At 61.0% G+C, this 19,738-nt stretch overlaps 1 protein-coding gene across 11 annotated transcripts in view; it reads right to left on the reverse strand.

Annotated features, from left to right (window-relative positions):
* Positions 1-5,552: 5,552 nt before the first annotated feature.
* The window catches only part of CBFA2T3 (CBFA2/RUNX1 partner transcriptional co-repressor 3), a 78,502-nt gene continuing 64,316 nt past the window's right edge, over positions 5,553-19,738 (reverse strand). For 10 of the 11 annotated variants that reach the window (XM_086350306.1, XM_086350307.1, XM_086350314.1 and 7 more), the window contains 9 exons: positions 18,825-19,066; positions 18,641-18,730; positions 14,300-14,481; positions 13,463-13,686; positions 10,846-10,931; positions 10,098-10,296; positions 9,581-9,649; positions 9,145-9,335; positions 5,553-7,782 (listed from right to left, as the gene is read on the reverse strand). In XM_086350306.1, coding sequence (XP_086206432.1) covers positions 7,483-7,782; positions 9,145-9,335; positions 9,581-9,649; positions 10,098-10,296; positions 10,846-10,931; positions 13,463-13,686; positions 14,300-14,481; positions 18,641-18,730; positions 18,825-19,066 — 1,583 coding nt within the window. In that variant the 3' untranslated portion in view covers positions 5,553-7,482. The remainder of the gene's footprint in view (positions 7,783-9,144; positions 9,336-9,580; positions 9,650-10,097; positions 10,297-10,845; positions 10,932-13,462; positions 13,687-14,299; positions 14,482-18,640; positions 18,731-18,824; positions 19,067-19,738) is intronic. The other variant, XM_086350316.1, reaches the window with a different exon arrangement.

Here is a 19,738-nt window from a genome sequence, read left to right on the forward strand (position 1 = left end):
CCAGTCCCAGGCCTTTCTTCCTCGCAGGGTGGCCCCTCCGGGACACTTAAGATGGAGAGGGTGCAGCTGAGGTGGGGGGTGGGGCTGGGAGGTCCATCCCCCCACAGCTCAGCCTCACCTGCCAGGATGCAGGAGTTGTTGTCCATGGGGTTGTCTATGGGGTTGTTGTCTACACGCCTTGCTGTGTCATGCCTCCAGTGGTCGACCACCGTCAGGATGACACAGGCACAAGCAAGTTGTCCGAGTGTGCAGAAGCGAAATTGGGGCATGGGGGTCAGAGCAGGCTTCCCGGAGAAGGTGGCATTCGAGCCAGCCTTCACAGATTGGGTCAGGCAGAGCCGAGGCGAGTGTGGCCTGGGTGGAGGGAACAGCTTGAACAAAGGTCTGGGGGTGGGGGTTGGGTGCCACGGGGTCAGAGGTCTTGCAGAGTGGGGTACTGGGCCAGAGGAGAGACATCCCTCCTCTTGACCCCCCTGGATCCCCCACGGACCCTCCCCCCTCAACCCTAGCTCTTAGGTGGGAACCCTTGACAAAACTGCAGGCCTGTGGAGATCAGGCCTGGATACCGGGGGCTTGATGGCAGCTTGTCAAATCCTGGCCTCTTCCCCGCACTCTCCTCAAGGACGGCTGCAGACCTGTGTCCCTGGGTGCCCTGGTTTCCGGTCTCCCCTCCCAGCAGCTGCTCTGGCCTCTTTCTCGCCCTGGTATGGCATCCTCCTGAGTGTTTGCTCACCCAGCCCATATTGCGCCCTCTAGGCTGTAGCTGGTAGGTCCCCTTGGACCAGTTGGGGTCTCTTCCCTGGGATGTGGAGCTGGGGGATGGGAGAGCTGAAGCCTGTGGACCTTGGGGGGCCACTGGTGGGAGGGTGAGGCATGTGCTGTGGGGCCCGCGGTGGCTGCCTTTCTCCTCTTGGCTCTGTTCTCACCTCTGGGGAAGCTGAACTAAGCCTGCATCATCCCCCCTCCATCCCCCGGGGCCCTGGAGGGAAAGGAGCCGGCCTGAGCTGGCTACCAGCCTTTAGGCATGGCCTGCTAGCTCCCAGCCCTCCTGCCTGCTCTTCTCCCCTTGGCTTCACATGGTTTTATGCATTTGCATGTCTGAGGTCCCCGGGGCACTATTGCCACTGTGTTGCTGCTTCCAGGAAGCCCTCCTGATTGCTCCCTCTGTGGCCACAGTGCCCAGGCCTCTGCTGGTCCTGTGTCAGGCACACATCCCCAGGTCCCCCCAACCCCGGCTGGCCAGAGCACCTCAAGGGCAGCACTGAGGACGTGGCCCCGGCCTGAGGGTGGTGGACGAGGACAGAAGTGTCGCTGCCGCAGGTCTCTCTCACAGCTCAGGGCAGTCAGCTCCCCTCACTTGCAGGCCGAGACTCCATGGAGGGGCTCTGGCCCGGGCGCCTCCCTCTACCTCCACATGGCTAAGCGACTGCATGGCGGCTGTGTCCGAGCCAAGGGCCGGCTGGACTCCGGCCTGGCCCGGCAGGCTCCTCTGAACTCAGATCTCTGCAATGGAAAATTGCTGTCATCCCCTCTGTGCCGGCACTGCTGACGCACCAGGCCCGCTGGGGCTCCCGCCAGCCGCCTGGCGTGGGGACAGGCTCGCCCCCACGCTGGCCTTTCCAGTGGTGCCGTTCAGAATACACCATGTTCCAGGCTGGGCTGGAGTATTAATAACAGCCTCCTCCCAGGACCGCCCCGGAGCTCGGAGCCCTAGCCCGGGACACCCGCTCTGGGCAGGACCTGCCCTGTGAGCCGGGACACTACGGCAGGGACACCCCGGCTCTTTGGGGTCAAGGTGTCCCTTCCCTTGGTGTCCACCCTCAGAGCTTGTGGATGGTGCCCACACGGCCACAGGGAGGGGTGTTCGGGCCCTTGAAGCCTTGAAGTCAAGGTCGTCCCAACCACCTCGAGGACACACCTTTGAGCGTGCACTGTCCTCCCCCAACCCTTGGCCAGAACTCAGGAGGCAAGTCATCTGCCCTGTCCTGTGGACACTCCCACCCTGTGTCACATGTTCGCCCATCCTCATGGGTCAGGGTCTTGTCCCTCTTGCCTGGTCCCGAGAAGGCCCCCACACAAATCTGTGTGAAATGGGTGTAGATGGAGTTGCCAGACACTCAAGGAGACGCGGAGCCCGTGTTGGTGAATGGTGGCTTTATTCCATGACACAGAACCCACGGGGCCTCGAACAGAGAGATGGAGGGCGTGGGAGGGCGGCTGCCAGGACCCTGCCCAGGACTGAGGAAGACAGCCTGACCCCTTTGGGAGAATTAAAACATAGCGTGACATAAAAAGAAGAGGAAGTGGACAGTCAGTCCTTCCCCACCAGGCTGTGTGTGGCTATGCCTGGCTGGGCTCCCACTGCCTGAGCCCCTCACCCACGGAGGCTGGCCTGGCTGGGCCCCTAGCCCTGCATTCAGACGTTTAAGGTCAGGCTCCCACTGAATCCCTGATGTTGCATTACTGCTGTAGGGGTCTCTGGTGAGGCGCCCCAAGGGGCCGACTTAATTGAAATGAAAAGAACAGGAAGCAGGCAGACAGAGTTTTCTGGAACACTTCGGACTGTATGGGTTGCTCCAGACAGCCGGCTCCCCAGGCCACCTCTGTGTGGGGCGTCCAGGCCCCTCGACTCCTCCGCCTCCTCCTCGGCCAGCAGGACAAATCTGGTGGAGGGAGGGGGTACTGGAAGACACCTGTGGGCTGTGGGGGCCTGGAGGCAGGTATGGGGCCGCAGGGGCCAGGGAGAGATGGGGTGGGGGCTGCACTAGGCCTCCAGGGTCCTGGGAACTCCGGCCTCATCAGCCTGGGCGGGGTGCCTTCTCCACTCTCCAGCTCTGAGGGGCTCACTCCCAGCTCTGGGACCCCCAGATGGAAGACAGGCAAGGGGGAAAGGTGGAGCCAACAATGAGCACCCAGAGACGGGGCTCTGGGAGCCCTGGTGTCTGGTGCCAGCCAGCTTGGGGCTCTGTCTCCCTCCCTTCCTGGAGACGCCTCCGGGCAGTGACCCTGATGACAAGGAAAGCAGCAGGCACCGCCCCCTGCAGTGTCCAAGTCTTGTCAGGGAATGTGACTCCCTGACGGACGGCCCTGATCACAGGGCCCCTGAGCAGCTGTGTGGGCCACCTCCAGCACCTCTCCTGGCCCAAAGCCACCACACTTGCCAGGCGGGCCCAGACTGGCCAGAGCTGTTGCTACAGTGTCGGTCCAATCTGCCCACAATGCCTGTAGTGGAACCTGGTCTGTCCCTGGAGCAGGCCTGGATCCATGGGAGGGGCACTGGGAGGGGATGGCCAAGGTGGCTTTGGGTCACTGAGGGTGTTGGTGCTACACTGGGTCCTGGCTGGGGATGGACTGAGGCGTGGTTGTGTGGGTTAGATGGAGACACATGCATGGAGTGCAGACGGGCGGATGGTGGAAGGATGAATGGGGGCTCAGGTGACAAAGAGTAATGGACAGACGGACAGATGGATGGACGGATGGGTGAGAGACTGGATGGCCAGAGAGGTGACCAGATTGGCCGGAGGGATGAACTGATAAAAGGATCAATAGATAATTTACAGATAGCCTGAAGAGATGGGCAAAACAATGGGCAGACACACGTGCTATAGAACTGGGTCAGGCAAGGTGAGTGGTGCCAGGGCCTGGACTCTGGTGTCCTTTTGAGGATATATTGGAAGAACTGGCAAACAGGAGGGAGTCAGAGCCGGTCCTGACCTCTCTCCACAATGTCATTGGGATGAAACCAGAAGGCCCCTCTCCTGGCCCCTTCCCAGAAGGCCGGCTCCTCTGTCCTACGGCCCGTACCCTCCTGGCCCTGAGGCTTTCTCCAGCTCTCCTCTCTGCCCTGTAGCACCTAAGGCTTTCCTTTGGTCCTGGTGGGCCATGGGGACAGGAAGCCTCCTGATTCCGATGGGGTCTGGTGTGTGCCAGCCTGCCTACACAGGGAACGGGGGGCACTGGTCTTTGCCAACAGAATACCCCCAGACACCACCTGGGGACAGTGACACATCCTAGGAGAACGGCCAGAGAGCACAGGGGGTGGGCAAGGTCAAAGGGCCTCACACCAGGGGCTTTCCGCATGGGAGTCAGGGGGCCCGGGCCAGCATCTGCCACCCTGGCCTTGCCATCCTCCCTGGCAGCTGTGGCTGCCGCCTGCCTCTCTCTGCCCTCCTGTCCTCGCTTTGGCCTCAGAATGGGGGTAAAGCTGCTGTTTCGGTCTGACTTGCGGGGAGGGAGATTCTGCCAGCAGCCGCATCCCACAGAGCTTTGGGGTCACCAGTGTGTCCAACCTGGGCCTCCTGGGAAGAGATCCCCACACATGCACCAACCACCGGAGAGCCTAGGGGTAGCAGGGCAGGACGGCCTCGGGGCACAGAGAGGAGGGGGACCCCTTCTGTCCAGACGTCCTCTTGGCTTAAGAAAGTTAGCTGCTGTAGAAGCAAACTGTGGGAAAACACGGACCCCCAGTCCCCCTCCCACCAGGGCTACTCATTCTGAGTTTGCCTCTTCAAGCAGGGCCTGAACGCAGTGACTAACAGAAACAGGCTCCCAGGGCACAGAGGAGGCCTGCCTGTGTGACCCGGCCCACACCTTTGGGATCTGCTGACACGGCACCCACTGGGACGCCCCCTCCCTCCCGCTCTGGGCCTCAGCCTTCAACTGTGCTGCCCACCCAGCCACCACCCTCTGACCCTGCGGCCACTCGCTGCCGGCAGGGGCTCCATCCGTTGGCCTATGGCCGGCCCCTCACGTGAGGCTTCTGCAGCCCCGGCCAGCGGCAGGTCTTAGTGTATGAGATACGGGTGTGGGGGCCACACCAGGAAGAGAGCCTTCCCCGGCGGGCTTGCAGCGACCTCTTCCCAACCACTGGGGTGGGAGGGGCCACCCCAGCTCAGACCCTCAGCCTGTGGTCTGGTCCCCCAGGCTGGTCTGGACTGAGGCCACCATCTGGCCAATGTGCCACCACCCCTGGTGTGCCTGCCTGTCCTTGAAGAGGAGCAGAGGCCAGCCAAGCCCACCTGCGGGGCTGCAGTAGTCCTGACGTCAGGGCCTCGGACCCCCCAACCAGACCCCAGGCTGCCCTGGGCACCATCCGCTCCTGCCTACCTGCAACCTCATAGGAACAGAGGCCAAGGGAAGGTGGGCCTACATCATAGCATGTGCGAAACTGCCATTTCAACAGGTTCAGCGCTTGTAAGAGAGCAGACTGCCCACGTGACAGGTGCCTCACGAGAGCCTGAAGCCCACACGGCCCCTGCTCTTCTGAAACCCACAGAAGCAAGCCTCTGAGAGGCTGGCAGCCCTGTGCAGCTCACAGGCTTCTTGGAGGGTGAGAGGTCTAGCTGGGCGGTCAGAGTTAGGGCTCCTGCCAGGTGGGATTTGAACAGCACCTGGTCTGTGGCGATCGGATGGAGTCCTTCCTCTCAGTACTCAAAGGATAAGTTCTCACAACTCTGGAAAGTAACAGTGATCAACACACACATCGCTGCCTGGTGGACCACAGTTCGGATTTCTCTGAAAACCTAATTCCTATTCTTTACATACTTCCATGGTTTCTCTCAATTTTTTATTTGGCAAACATCTCTTCTTTATTATCATCATCATGAATATCATCATTTGGACCTCTGCAAGGACTATATACATTCACATTATCGTATACCATTGACTTCTTGCCTCTCGGCAGGCCCCTGGGCTCTGGGTTTCAGTAGCTGGTCACTATTGCACTCCAGTCCTGGAACTTCTTACAGCCATGCAGTAAAATCCCGATCAGAGACTGTGTCTGCTGTTTATTCTCCCACTGAGTACAGATCAGAATTTCCTTATTCCTTTATTTCCTCCTTGAGATCGCTGGGGGAGCGAGTGGGATGGGGGTCAGGGTGAGGCATGGGGCGGGGACTTCAGAGAGACCATCCCCTGAGGAAGAGCTGGACAAAAATGCAGGGTTATATACAGCTGGTCAAGTCTCCAGAAGGTGCAGGGAGGGCAAATTGCTTTTCTTTGTGGGTTTTTTTTTTTTCCTTTTTCTGCAAAAGTGTGAAGACAAGAGAGGGGCTGCAGGAAACACGGGGGCTGGGATGGAGAGACGGGCTGGGCGGCAGGCTTGTGTAGCGGGCAGCAGAGGTAGAGGAGGACGAGGAGGAGCAGCAGTGGAAGGCGTGGTGGCTGTCTCCTCACACTCAGAAAAGCAGTCGAGAATCAACCCGAAAGATTGTCACAGTTTTGTCTCGGAATTATATTCTTTCTCGGAAGGACACATTAGCACTTTTTTCACAAGTGGAAAGGATGAAATGTGATGGAAATTCACAGAGGGTGTGAGGACGGACAAGATACCCTTCCTGAGCGTGTGCAGATACATGCTGGGTGTGCCCCAGTGGATATGCACACACACGCTTGCACACACGTGTGGGTGCCGAGGGCCTCACTGCCCACCCCACCTGGCCCCAGCGGAGGCGCTGCCATGGAGTTGAAAAGAAAGAAGTTGCTTCCTGTTGGACAAAACACTCCAAACCCCAATACCCCATCGCCCCCCAAACAGAATCAAAGCAAGAGAAAAGACGGACATTGGAACAAGCCCAGGCGTGGAGGAAAACAGTGAAAAACATCCTTTGGCAGTGACAACAAAATTTTGGATTTTGACTTCTTGTGTATGTTTTTTGGATTTCCTTTGGAGCAGAGGTGTGTCCGGCATCCTTGGCTAGCTAGCTGGCAAGGTAGTTTACAGGTATGCTTCCTTTCAGTTCAGTTCATTTCTGTCGCTCAGTCGTCTCTGACTCTTTGCGACCCCATGGACTGCAGCATGCTTCCTTTACCTTTTTTTTTTTCTTTTTTTAAAAAAACTTTTTGGGTTTCTACTTAAAGCCAAAGAATTTGACATTAAAGGAGAAAAAAATCTGAAATGAAAAATTACGACTTGAGTCTGACATCTTTCTCACCAGCCTCACCGCACTGGCCACACACCCCTGGGGCGGTTTCCATGAACTGGCGGCTCGGATCTCCGGCTATGAAAGAACAGTTTTCCTTTTCCCTTTTGAATCAGGCAAGGGGAGAAAACCCCAGTTTTCTTTGTCCATTTCTGAGTAGCTCTCTTGCCACAAAGTCCCCCAAAATTCTTCAATGAAAATATAAGCCACCAAACAATTCAATTTTTTCATTGAAGAGAAAGTATGTGAAAGTCATAAAGAGATAAAAACAAGACAGAGCGAGACAAGGAGGGAGAGGCGGTTGTGGACGAGCTGGTCACCTCTGGCCAGCATCCATCCGCCACCTAAAGTTCAGCTGGGGGCTTCTGAGGATTCGGAAGAGGTCGAGGTGTGATCGTCAGGTAGCTGAGGAAGTCGTGTGGATGCAGTCTTGTTGGTTCTGTTTTCTTTTGGAGAGAAGCAGTAGCAGCGGTGACTCCCATGGTCGGCTCCCAGGGCTGGGTGCGCATCCTGCTGGGCCGGGCGGGGCTGGGCAGTTTGATGGACATCAGGTCCTGGCGGGTCAGCGGGGCGCTGCGTCCAGGGGGCCAGGTGGGCCAGGGGAGCCGGGGCGGGAAGGCCCAGTGGAGCCCGCCTCGCTGGGGCTGGCAGCGGCTGGGGGCAGGCAGGGGCCCAGGCCTGTGGCGGTGTCGGACTGTCCGGGCACAGGCTCAGCCACGGCGGCCGCGGGGCCCTGCAGGCTCTGTCCGCACACATGGTGGTGCTTCTCCCAGTCCTTATGCTGGCAGAAGGAGCCGCAGTAGCGGGCCGCGTTGCAACCGCTGCACGTCTCGCTGGCCTTGCGCCCACAATTCCAGCAGCTCTGGAGGTGAGGGGGGACGATCAGGGTGGCCTGGGCTCGCCCCGTTTCCCCCAAGCACCCACCCAGCTGCAGACCAGGCACATACTCCAAACACACCGGCTCAAACCCAGCCAAGGCATCACCAAGCAAGAAGAGAAAAAAACTCCGCTCCCAGGCTCGCAGGTGATCCTCTGCAGACAAGGCCCCTTGGCTGGGCCACTCTTGGGGGACAGGCTCCCACCACCCCAGCCCACCCCAGACAGGTTCATGGTGTGCCATGGCCCCTTCCAAAGGGGATCTTTCAGGAATCCCTCCTAGCACTGACAGGGCTTTGATACCAGAATGTCACAGTCTGGGCAGAGTAAAGGGGCGGTGAGTGCCCACAGCTGCTGGAGTCCTTTCCCTACCACTGGGCCTCTGCTTTTTTTTGGAACAAGCAATGACCCCAGCCACCCACGTGAGCAGAAGGTGGGCAGGGATTCTACCTTCAAAAGGCCGGAGGCAGCAGCGTGGGCTGTAGGGTGGGGAAGCCAAGCCACCCTAGGAGGAAGGACCACGTGCCCAGGCAGCCTCCCGAGCCTCCTGCTGGCCACCCTCTGCAGGTGTGCCCCCAGCCCCCGCCCTCGCTGCTCCCTGCATTCCTGCAGGCTCACTCCCTCCAGGACTGCCCGGACGGACGACCTTGCTTATGGGCTTCCCTGACACCCACCGTCCCCCCCATGCACGTCCATGGCCTGAAGCAGCACAGGCCATACTCCTGCGTCCCCACTCCCTTGGCCCCTCAGACCGTCAGGTCTTTCTGCTCCAGCTGAGAGCGCAGTGGAAAAGAGATGCAGATGGGCACCACCTGACCGGAAGTCATCTCCTCATTCCCTCTCAGGGCCGGCCCAGCACAGACAGGCCCAGGGGATTTTGGAGAAGTGCCCTCCTTGAAGAGAGTCCAGGGGCCCCTGAAGAGGGCCGCACCCTTCTCTTCACCTCTCTGCCTTCCGAGCCATTCTCAGACAAACAGAGAATGTACTTGGTCACTCAGGGTTCCCACCCACCCTTCTGGACCAGTCCAGCCCCCAGACACACAGGTGCCAGGACGGTGACTTGTGCACCCTTCTGCTTTCATGGGTCAGAGAGATCATGGGCTTTGGTGTCAGCCAGCCTGGGTTTGAACAATGGTCCTGCCACTTCCTGGGCAGTGACCTGGGGTGAGCCAGACTCTCTCTGGAGGCCTCAGTTTCCACATCTGTACAATGGGAACACCCACAGGATCCAGCTCACCAGGCCACGTGGAGTCAAGAGGCCCTGGGGCTGCACAAGGTCACGTGGCTGGGAGGTGGTGGAGCCGGGATGGTGCCCCGAACTGGGGGCAGGGGTGGGGGGCGGCCCTACCTCGCTGGAGTCCTCCTGCTGGTTGACCACAGTGAGGGCGTCCTCGGATGCCTGCCGCCGCGCCTCGGCCAGGGCCCGCTCCATCTTGGCCCGCTCTGTGCTGATGAGCTCGTGGGCCTTGCGCTCAGCGTCAGACACGGCTTTCTGCAGCTCTGACATTGCCTGCCGCTTCACCTCGTTCACCGCCTCCTCTGAAAAGGACACCTTGGCCTGTTCGTCTCGTGCGCCAGCCCAGCTGGGTCTCCCCTGCCCACAACCCCAGAGGGGGCAGGCAGGCATGGTTATGGGGGAATCTCCAAAGCCTGCCCTCTACTGTGTGCAGAGCACCACACCCTAGAGGGTGGAGAGTCGGTCAGCAGGCCTGGGAAGGCCCTGCTGGGCCCCTCCAGCATACGGGGAGGGTGGGAGTCTGGGGCTCCAGGCCATCCACACTCACCCGCCTTCCTCCAGATCTCCTCGGGCATGTAGCCGGACAGGGTCCGAGGCATGAACTCCCGGTGGACGTCTGAAACACAGGGGCACCAGCGTCACACACAAGACAGGGCCACGCCCTCTTGGGCCCTGGGGGCAGGGTGTGGGAGTGATCTTGGGGGTCCCTGAGGTACACAAGGGGGAAACCCTGTCTCTGCAGCTGGTGGAGGCGGGAACAGAGCAATGTCATGAAGGGAGACTGTCGGGGTCAACGGGCCTTGGATTTGACTGGGAGCTGGGCCGAGATGGCCTCTCTCAGGTTCCACGGTCATCAGGCCCCCCGGGGGCCTCCCAGTGCCGAGACCCTGTCCCATCGGAACCAAGAACTGGTCCTCCCTGCAGGTCAGGCAGTGTGTGTGCAGCAGAAGACCTTTCTTCTTCAGGTGGGGCGATTTGGGTGCTATTTCCCTGCAGGGCCATGACCAGTGATGGCCTGGCCCCTGATCCCCCTGCTTCGGCCCCACACGTGCCCCCCAGCACACCTAGCTGAGCACCCTCTGTGCCCACGGAGCTGCCGAGGGGCCTGGCAGTTGGCCCAGGGCCCTTCTTGCTGTCCTCTGCCGCGTCGCTGCAGCGCCGGATCCAGTGGTTGAGCTCCTCGCGGTCAGCCTCCTGGCAGCGGCGCAGCACGGTCAGCGACCGGCGCGTCTTCTCGGCCATGTCCATGATGCAGTTCAGGAGCTGTGGGCACCCAAGGTGAGTAAGCCGTGCGCAGAGGAGGACAGCTGGGACACTGTCCCACACTCCGGCCCGGTCCACCCGACCATGTGACCTGCCCACGGCTCTTGACGCATTGGCTGGAAAACCCATTTCTGCTGCTGCGAAAGATCCCTGAGCACCTGGACAAGGACTGGGGAGGCACCCAGGGCTCCCACTGGTGGGGAGACTGTCCAGGACCCAGAGCTGGAGCTCTCCTTGCAGCCCTGGAGTCGCGGTCTGCCCTGTGGAGCAGAGGGGTCAGCGCTGCTCTGGGGACCGCCCTTTTCTTGGGCTCCCCTCCCCAAAAGGACGCGGGACAGGCATGACCTGAAAATGGTGTTGAAGAGGTCCAACCCTTATGGTCAAGGGAGACAGTTCATGATGGCCCAGGGGGCAGTGTTCTGAGGGCTGGTCAGGAGTGCAGGGGAAGCAGAGGTGTGGGCACAGTGGCCTGCCCCTGTAGCCCCTGCAGATTGGGCAGAGCGCCTGGGAGTGGCTGTGGCACCCCGTGGCCTGAGCCTGGACACTCACGTTATTGAGGTGCTTCCACTCTTCCGCCCACTCGCGCTCCGTGAGCCTGTGGTCAATCACTTCCTCAGGCCGGGATCCGTGCATTGCTGAGGAGGGAGCGGAAGCTCAGGCCCCGCTCCTGCTAATCAAGCCACGCCCCTGCTCACGCCCCCACCCCAGGTCCCGCCCACGGGCTGTGCCCTCCTAGGGAAAGTGGGGAGGTGAGGAAGGGAATCCAGGGCTCTGACCCTCTCTCTGCCCACCGCCCTGGGTGGGGTGGGTCAGGAACAGGCCTCTCCTCTACTCATGCTTGAGAGGAAGAAACCGGTGTCCCCATCCCTCGCTTTGACTACTCCTTCTTCCCCAAATCCAGCCACTCTCTCTTTCTGCCCCCTGTTGCCAGAGAAGTGTCCGTGGACCTCACTTAAGGGGTGTCTCCACTGCTCAGGGTCTCCTTGTGGCTGCCTGGCTTCAACTCACACTTTACTGCTTTTTCTGAGCTAGCTGAACTCCTATGCGCCCTCCAAAGCCCAGGTGGCAGGCTCCTTCCTCCTCAGCAGCCTTGGGCTCCCAGATTTCCTTGAGCCCTATATATCTCTGGTTGTTTAGTAATCACAGGTGCTTCCTTGTTTATTCTCAATCACCCAGCAGACTGTGTCAGTCCACAGGGCAGGGCTGGCAAGGCCTGTTCCCCTCTGTGGGTTGAGCTCCTGGGCTGAGCTCCTGCTTGGTAAGAGGGGTGCATGGCTTAATCTGCTGGGCCTCAAATGAGCAGCTCCAAGTGTGCTCTCCTGGGAAACAGTGGGGCTTGGAAAAGTCAAAAGCCCTGGCACTCATTCCCCATGGGGCCTAGGCCCCTTGTCTTACCTGTGGCCTCAGTTTCCCAGCCTCCCTGCCTCCCTAGTGGGAGGGGAGAGTCCCTGGTGTGGATGGAGGAGGGCTCTGTACTTAGGGCTCTATCCATTCATCCCTGCTTCATCCTCTGGGGGAGGGGTTCCTGCCATTATTTCCACTTAACAGATGAGGAAACTGAGGCTGGTTAAGGGGACATGTTGATCAAGGTCAAGCAAGGTCGACTGGCGCTGGGGCTGTGCTCTTAGCCACTGGCTGGTACAGCTCCAGGGACTGAAACAATGGGATGCCCCCTCCCCATAGTCAGAAATAAAACAACCATGAGCTGAGAAATTCATGCCAGAAGGGCAGCATCTGGCGTTCTCACAGCTTCTCCTCTTATACTACTTGAAATACCGAACACGATCACCCTCACTGTGACCCAGCATGCTCCATGCTTCCTGGGCTGGGGTCTACTTAGGCCTTTCTTGGTCCCCAAACCTGAAATGCCTCCTCAAATTGCAGCTGAGGTGGGAGGTGGTAGCCACAGGCCGCTGTCCACCCACCGCCCTGCCCTGCTGCCCGCAGAGCTGGGGCCCGCGCCAACGCCCCAACCAAAATAGTGGCTGAGATCTGCCTGACAGCTGGCGTTTATTTTTGCGTTAGCAGAAGCGGATGGGAATTAGCACCTGCCTGACCCTGCTGTGGGGAGCCAGACACTGTCACCTGCTGCCTGGGCCCAGGCCCTGGCAGCTCCCATAGGGAGGAGGAGGGGAGACGGCCTGATAAGGGGCAAGGCCTCTGCTGACCCTGCCTCCGGGCCCCCGCTTGGTGTGCTGGGCCTCCGTCTCAGGGGCAGCCTTTGCAGGCTGGTCTTATTCATCTCTTTGACCAGCACAGAGGAGGCTCAGAAGGCCAGTCGTCGTTGCTAGGCAACTTTGGGCATGTCCATTATCCCTCCGGGCCTCAGTCTGCCCATCTGTGATGTGGGCGGGCTAACACGTCACACAGGTGTATCAGAACACGTTGGGGATGCCGCCTTCTGGAGCCCAGTAAAGCATACAGTGCCAACCAGACTTCCACCAAGAGCTGTCACCCTGCCGCCAGCACAGCTGGGCCCTATGGCACCCACTCTGGACCCAGCCCTCTATTAACCCCTCATGCCCCAAGGGCAGGGCTGCTAATCAGCAGAGAGGCTGCAGGTGTGCAGGGGTTGGGGGGGCTGTGACTTGCCCAGGGGCACACCTAGGGAATCTCAGAGCTCAGAGGACCAGGCAGTCCTGCCCCTAGGGGTGTGGCCCCAGTGCCCAGTCTCTCTCATCTCCCTCCTCTGCTCAGGGACCACCCCCTACGGATCTGGTGTTTTGGTGTTGATGCCCGTCCCGTTAGAGGGCAGAACTGGCTGTGTGTGATCAGCGGTGCCTCCATGTTCCCTTGGGGCACCCAGGCCTTGGAGGCGAGGCCACGGCTCCTATGACTTGGGGACCCCCACGTGCCAGGTATTTCCTGGTTACCATGCACCCCGAGAGGCTCTAAGTCCCCCAAGACAGGTACCCCTGCAGCCATGGTGCCCCTCCCTCCATGGGGAAGGGTCTTCCTGGGCCTGGGGGATGTTGGGTTGCCCCCAGGACAGAGTCTCAAAAGATGACTGTCCCTCAGGCTTCCAGGCGCAGCCCAGCTGGGGTGGGGCGCAGACCCTTCCTCTGCACCGTATTCTCACGTCCATCCTTCCAGACAGACATGTCCAGGTGGCGCCCGCCTGCAGGTACACACAGCCGCCCTGGCCGCCCCTGCCCACACCACTCACCCAGCTGCCGATGGCGCTCCCGCAGCTCCCGGGGGTCAAGGTGGCGGTAGGAGTCCCGGAAGTGGTGGGCCATGGCCATGTCCTCCAGGCGGTAGTGTGGGGGCGGTGGCGGATGGGGCAGCCCATTGCTGGGGCTGTAGCGCTGGGCGGGGCTCAGGGTGCACGGCCGTTTGCTGAGGTGGTCTGGGTGCAGTGGGTCCCGGTCTGACCCATTCTCTTTGGTCCTGGTCCAGAGAGCAGGTGGGGATAGTGGTCAAGGGACCACGAGCCACGGACCCAGGGGAGAGAAGGAGGCAGGGGCATGGACAGTGTGAGCGAGCGGGAGACAGACCTGCCCGCTGGGGGCCTGGCTCCCCCTCTCCCCTCCTTCTCAGGGGTGTGGGCTCCTGGGACTTGGGAGTCAGGGTTCTTGGGTCTTCTTGGAGAGAGCAGGGAGAGACAGCCTTCCTGGCAGCAGGACACACACCCGCGCTGTGACCCAGCAGTGGGCATCAGCCCAGGCATCTGGGGACCTTGGGTTGTTGGACGCTCAGGCACACCTGCAGGGAACTCCTGCCAGGTAGACTCTCTCCTGCCTCCTCCCTTGTCCCCCCGGGGTGGGGTGAGGGGCATCTGAGTCCTCAGGAGGCCTCGCCACGGCCGGATAGCATGGCCTCCCGGTGGTCAGCCTGTGCAGTTAAGGCTGAACTTGACCAGCCCAGTGGCTGCAGCCACAGAACACAACACGGTTTCCACCTGCGTTCTCAGCCCTGGCACGGGGCGCCCGCTGAGCCTTGGCAGGAGGGCAGCTCTCAGGAGTCAGAAGGGGAGGGCGCTGCCAGTTGCGCCCCTAGGTACCTGTCGGGGGTCCTCCTCTTGCCGTTGTCGTTAACCTCCAGCAGGAGCTCCGAGGAGTCGACAGGGGAAGAGGCGTCAGCATCCAGCAGGGCTTGCTCGTGCTGGGCCAGGTACTGTGCAGGGCTCTGCTTGGCCAGACGGGCACAGTGCAGGAGCTCCCGCTGCAGCAGGGGCAGGTTAGCCTGCGGGGAGGGTGGGACCGGCTTGGATTGGCTGCTGGCTGAGGTCAGGGCACGAGTGTGCTCAGATGTGAGGCAGGGAGGCCAATGGCCAGCCTTGCTGTGTGACTTTGGGCAAGATGCACGACCTCTCTGGGCCTCGAATTCCTCTGCTACAGCTTGGGAATGAGGGCAAGACCATGCCCCTAGGGGATTTGGGTTTTTCTTCCAATCACTAAACTCCCTTCTGCTCCGGCATCAGGAGAAGGTGAGGAGGGCTCCTCCTCAGGACCCACTGCCTGTACCCGTGGGAGCAGGTCTTGGGTGAACCCCTCTCGGAGGAGGGGGTGAGGCTCAGAGCGGAGGGGCGGCCCCCAACTCGACTTGCACCATGGAGGAGCAGGACTCCAGCACGCCTGCCCCAGATGGCTGGCCCCTGCCTTCCCACTTCCTGTGGGTCCCCAGCCTGGCCTGGAATGAAGGCTCTGTGTGCCCACATCACTGAGGTGACATGTGGTCACCTCCCGGGGGAGGGGGGGTCTGGACATGACCACTTGGCTCCACATTTGTGGGTTAGGGCACCACAGCACAGGAGGGCGTGGTGTGTGTGGGGTGGGTACAGGATTCGAATGCAGATCTGGCCTGCGACAACCAGACGTGACCGCTGTGCCCTCCAGCCTCTGCCCTCACCAGGCTCTGGGCCTGCCAGCTGGGCCGCAGGGGGCTCTGTGGTCTTCCCAGAACCACCACTGGGTGAGGGGTGCAGGCTGGATGGGGGCCCAGCGGCAGGCCGCTGGGGACAGCCAGAGTTCTGAGTATTTGTAAATAAATGCAGTTCCTCAACTTTCTCATGGTGTTTCCAAGCTGCCTCATGGCCCCTCCCACCTCCGCCTCCCCAGCCCCCGCCCGCCATCCACCCGGACGGATCAAGCAGCCGATGCGTTTTTGTGAAGCAGCACCGGCTGCCAGGCCTGTTTTTCTATTTGGATAGCTGAACAAGGGCCAGCCCGCCATCTGTTGAACACGTTAGGAGCATGAGCTGGGAAAGGAGGTCCCGGGAGATCGGAAGACGCCAAACCTCCTCCCTCCCGCTCCTCTCCCGGCACAGCAGGGCGGGGACAGCACGGCTGGCCGCTGGCTGCCCGCCACCCATGGAAACATCTGGATTCCTGGCCGGCTGGGGCCAGCTGGGAGCGGGGGCCCTGGGCAGAGGGCCGGCCGGGTGGGTGGCATCTCCCGGCTTCTGGAAAGCCCACCACACAGCCACGTAGAGTGTCAGGCTCAGGAGAGGATGCAGGGCTCCTGGGGCCCCAGGCTGGGGGAACAGGGACCCCAGGCCGGAAGAAATGGGTAGAGATTGGGGAGCCTCATGTCCCTCCAAGACAGCAGCCCGAGTGCTGTCTCCAGAACTCAGGATGCCTGGGATGCCTCACTGAGATGTGAACGCTGCTCTGCCCCTTGATCAAAGGCTCCACCCTGCCCTCTTCCCAGAGGGGAACTCAGGCCGGTGTCAGTGGAGCAGATGTCTCTCATGTAACGAGGGTTTATGATGTTTCCATCATCTCCACTGCACACACAGCCTGCGTGACTGGGGGCCCTGTGTCAGCCCACCCTGGCTATGCTGTGTGACTGTGGGCAGGTCACTTAACTTCTCTGATTCCTGCCTCACCTGCAGCTGGAGCTGCGAGCTGTGGCTCCTCCCATTCCTCATGTGAGTTAAGACCAGTCCCACCTGGGGAGGTGGGTGGTCACACCCAAGGGACCCGGGAGGGAACTGGGAAATGGGGGTTTCAGTTACCCAAGGGCAGAGCTGGTTGTGAGCCTGGTGGACCGGATGCAGCTCCTGCCTCTTTCCTGGGAAATGGCCCGGGGAGCCACCATGCAGGTGCACCATGGTGGGCCTGGGGGGCCATCAATTCACTGGAAGGCACTGTCCCTGCTGCTCCAGGTCACAGGCGGGAAAACTGAGCCCCCCCCCCACAGCAGGCCGGCACACCCTGCAGGCTCCCCAAGGCACTCTGCATTCTGAAGAGGCCAGTGTTCTACAGTGAATGGGGGTCAGGGGAGGGGCACTCCCTGGGCAGGGCTCTGGCTGGTGCCTTGTCCACAAGACCAGGGAACAGGCCTGATCTGCCCAGAAGCCCCACGTCAGGCAGGTGAGTAGACTCTGTCCCTGACAGCACCTTGGTCTAGGGCCCTGGGCAGGGCCATGGGCATTCAGTGTGGCCAGCACTTCCCTCACCCCAGTTGCCCGTTACTGGGAGGGCAGTCAGGGCACCAGAGTCCTGACAGCCCCATGGCTGTGCTGTGGGCAGAGGGGACACCGAGGCAGGCGGTGCCAGGTTGGGTGTGTCCCTGAGAGGAGGCAGGGGGTGGCCGAGCTCAAGGGGCAGGAGGCTGTGGGCCTGGTTGGGTGAGAGCAGGGATGTGTCGTGTTTTCCCTGCTCCTGGATAAACGTGGGCAGCTGACATGGGGGGGCGACATCTGCTGTAAATATCTGATCTGACAGAAGCAGGCGCACAGTGTCCCCAAAGATGGGGAGCGAGGAGTCAGCAGTAAGTTGAAAGGAGGAGCGGGAAGGGCTCCTGATGAATGCAAACGACTGCCAGATGGGGAAGCCTGGGCCCAGCTCAGCGTGAGCTCAGCAGGGTGTGGGCGGAGGACAGGAAGGCGAGTGGAGGCAGCGGATGTGGGGGCATGATGTGGGGTCCCTTCGGAGCAAGGTGCGGGCCTGGGGCACACCCTGTGCGGGCCGGGGGGCTTGGAGTTGATGGATCCTAGTACCCCTCCACAGGCGGGGGCCTCAGTTTCCCTGCTTGTTAACTGGGCACAGTGGCAGCGTCTGTGTCGCCCCCTGAGGGCTCCTGGGGGCTTGGTGGGGGCAGCTGCAGAAGAGTCTTGCAGGGGACACCTGTCTGTGGAACCCCTGAAATCCCCAGATGAATGGAGCACATGTCAAATTCTTTGCCTGATCGCTCCCTACCACCTTCCCAACAGCCAAAGAATGGCTCCCAAGTTCCAACCACAGACACGGAGGCACTCCATCAGTGGGACTCGCCGGGCCCAGGACCACAGGGGCTAAGTGGCAGGATCAGGGCTTGAACCTGAGTACATCTGCTCTGGCCTGTCCCCTGGAAGGCAGGCCCCACCAGGGCACAGCGCACATGGAGGGATGAACCCACGGCTGTGAGCATCACTGTGGCCCAGGAAACAAGAGCCCGAGGCGGGGATGTCAGCCACACTCAGGGCGGACGCTTCCCAAGTGCGCTGTGGAACCTGACCTGGGGAGGTGAGAGAGCAGAGGCGCCTGTGGTCAAATACTTTTGGGGAGCACCTTGTCTCTATCCACTCTGGGGGATGTGTGGTGCTCACAGGGGAGTGAAGGCCCTGAGAAGTCCTGCAGGGCAGACTTGGGTCTGATGCTGTCTGCACGCACACTCCTGGTTTTGTGCAAAAGCTTTGCTCGATGCTTTGTTCAATGCAGATTCTGACTCGGGGCGTCTGGGTGGGGGCCCAGAAGCATGCATTGCTCACGTGCCCTGGTGTAGCTGCCACCAACCCAACATCAACTGCTCCTGCCGAGAGGCCCTGGGCCACTGTTCATCTTCCCTGATGACCATATCAGGTGGCTTCCCAACTGACACCCAGTCTTACCCATCTGTCTGCTCACTTACAAGCCTGCGGTCTGTCCACTGTCCTGATCCCCTCACTGTTCCAGGCACAGGATCGCAACACAGCAGGCACACACACACCCCCATCCCCCACCTCAGGGCCTTTGCAGGCCTACCCCTGCCTCAGGGCCTTTGCAGGCATGCTCCCTGCTCCCTGGAAGGTTCTGCTCCCCACTCTCCTCCTTCATTGAAATGCCCCCTGCCCGCAGCTCCACAGAATCTATGACAGGTTGGCTAGCACACAGCAGTTGCTCAGAACATAGCTGTTGAGAGGCTGAGTGTCCTGGCCACTAACTGCAGGACTGGTCCTGGGAGCTGTATGTCAGAGCCTGGGGTCAGGGGAGGACGGCTCCAGCCCAGCAGCAGGTTTGAAGCAATCAGCCGACGGGTTAGCACTGCTCTCCCTGGGGGGTGGGGGATTAGAGTTTTGAGGGTGGGGCTGATCTAAGCTGGCTGAGGACAGACTCAGGCCTCCTGGGGCCTCAGGGTGGGGAGGAGGTTTGGTCCCTACCTTCAGGAAAGGGATGACAAATGGCCGCAGTGGGAAGTTGGTGGCCTCCTGGAGCTTGGAGTGGAACTCCTCGATGGTCAGCGTAGAGTTCTGGGGAAGAAGACGCTTGGCTTCAGCCTGGGGAGGGGAGGGCAGAGACCGAGGCTGGCCCGGCCTAGGGCCACCGCATCCCCACCCAACTCACCACGAGCCCCAGCACCAGCGTGCGCACGCGCTCCCCAATCTCTGGGGAGATGTCGCTGCCGAACTGCTGCAGGGTGGCCAGGAAGCGCTTGAGCTTGCTGAGCTGCCGGGCCCCGCAGGCTGGGGGCAGCTGCTGCGTGGATAGTGCGGCTGTGCATGAGGTGGCCGGGCCATTGCTGAAGCCGTTGGGTGTGGACGGGGCGCCGCTGATGGCTGTGGGCGAGTGGCTGCTGCCATTCATCACTGCGGGGGGAGGGGGTGAGGATGCAGCAGAGCGCCATGGACTCCACAGACACCCTTTACATACATGCAGACTGGGGCTCCGGTGCAGGGAGGAGCCGAGAGTGGCCACCCTCCAGATGTGCCCCCGCTCAGCTGTCCTTTGGCCTTGCTCTGGGCTGTGTAGTCAGGCCCTCCATACCCGGAGACACCTGGGCCCTCCCACTGCCTGGCACCCATGCATCTCCGTGAACAGGTGGAGGGGCTTCCCTTCCATCAGGCTCTGCTGGCCCATCTTCTCATTCCCCTGAAGGTCAGTGACCCTCATACCCGCCATGATGGCCCCAGGCTGTGTCCCAGTGCCTACACAGGCCCCACTGCCTGCATGAGGGCCCCAGTGCCAGGCTGACGGGGCTCAGGGTGGGCCAGAGGAGCCCGGACCCCAGGACAAGCTGGGCTGGATGCTGGCAGGGGCTGCTGCATGGCGGACATGTGTGCCCATGGGCCCTGCTGTGTGGAGGACAGGCTGGTGACCCGAGGGGTCTTAGATGAGCTTGTGCAGAGCTCCAGGAGCAGCACAGTGGGTCCCAGGGTGACAGACACTGGGGTGCTGTGAAGTGGTCCTGGGGCAGGACCATAAGCTCAGGGGAGCCTATCCCCAGGGGCAGGGAGTCCTCCCATGCCTGGCCACATGCA

Source organism: Bos grunniens, chromosome 18, assembly GCF_055505025.1.
Source record: "Bos grunniens cultivar Pamir isolate PY7600 chromosome 18, Bosgru_T2T1.0, whole genome shotgun sequence".
Lineage (NCBI taxonomy): Eukaryota > Metazoa > Chordata > Mammalia > Artiodactyla > Bovidae > Bos > Bos grunniens.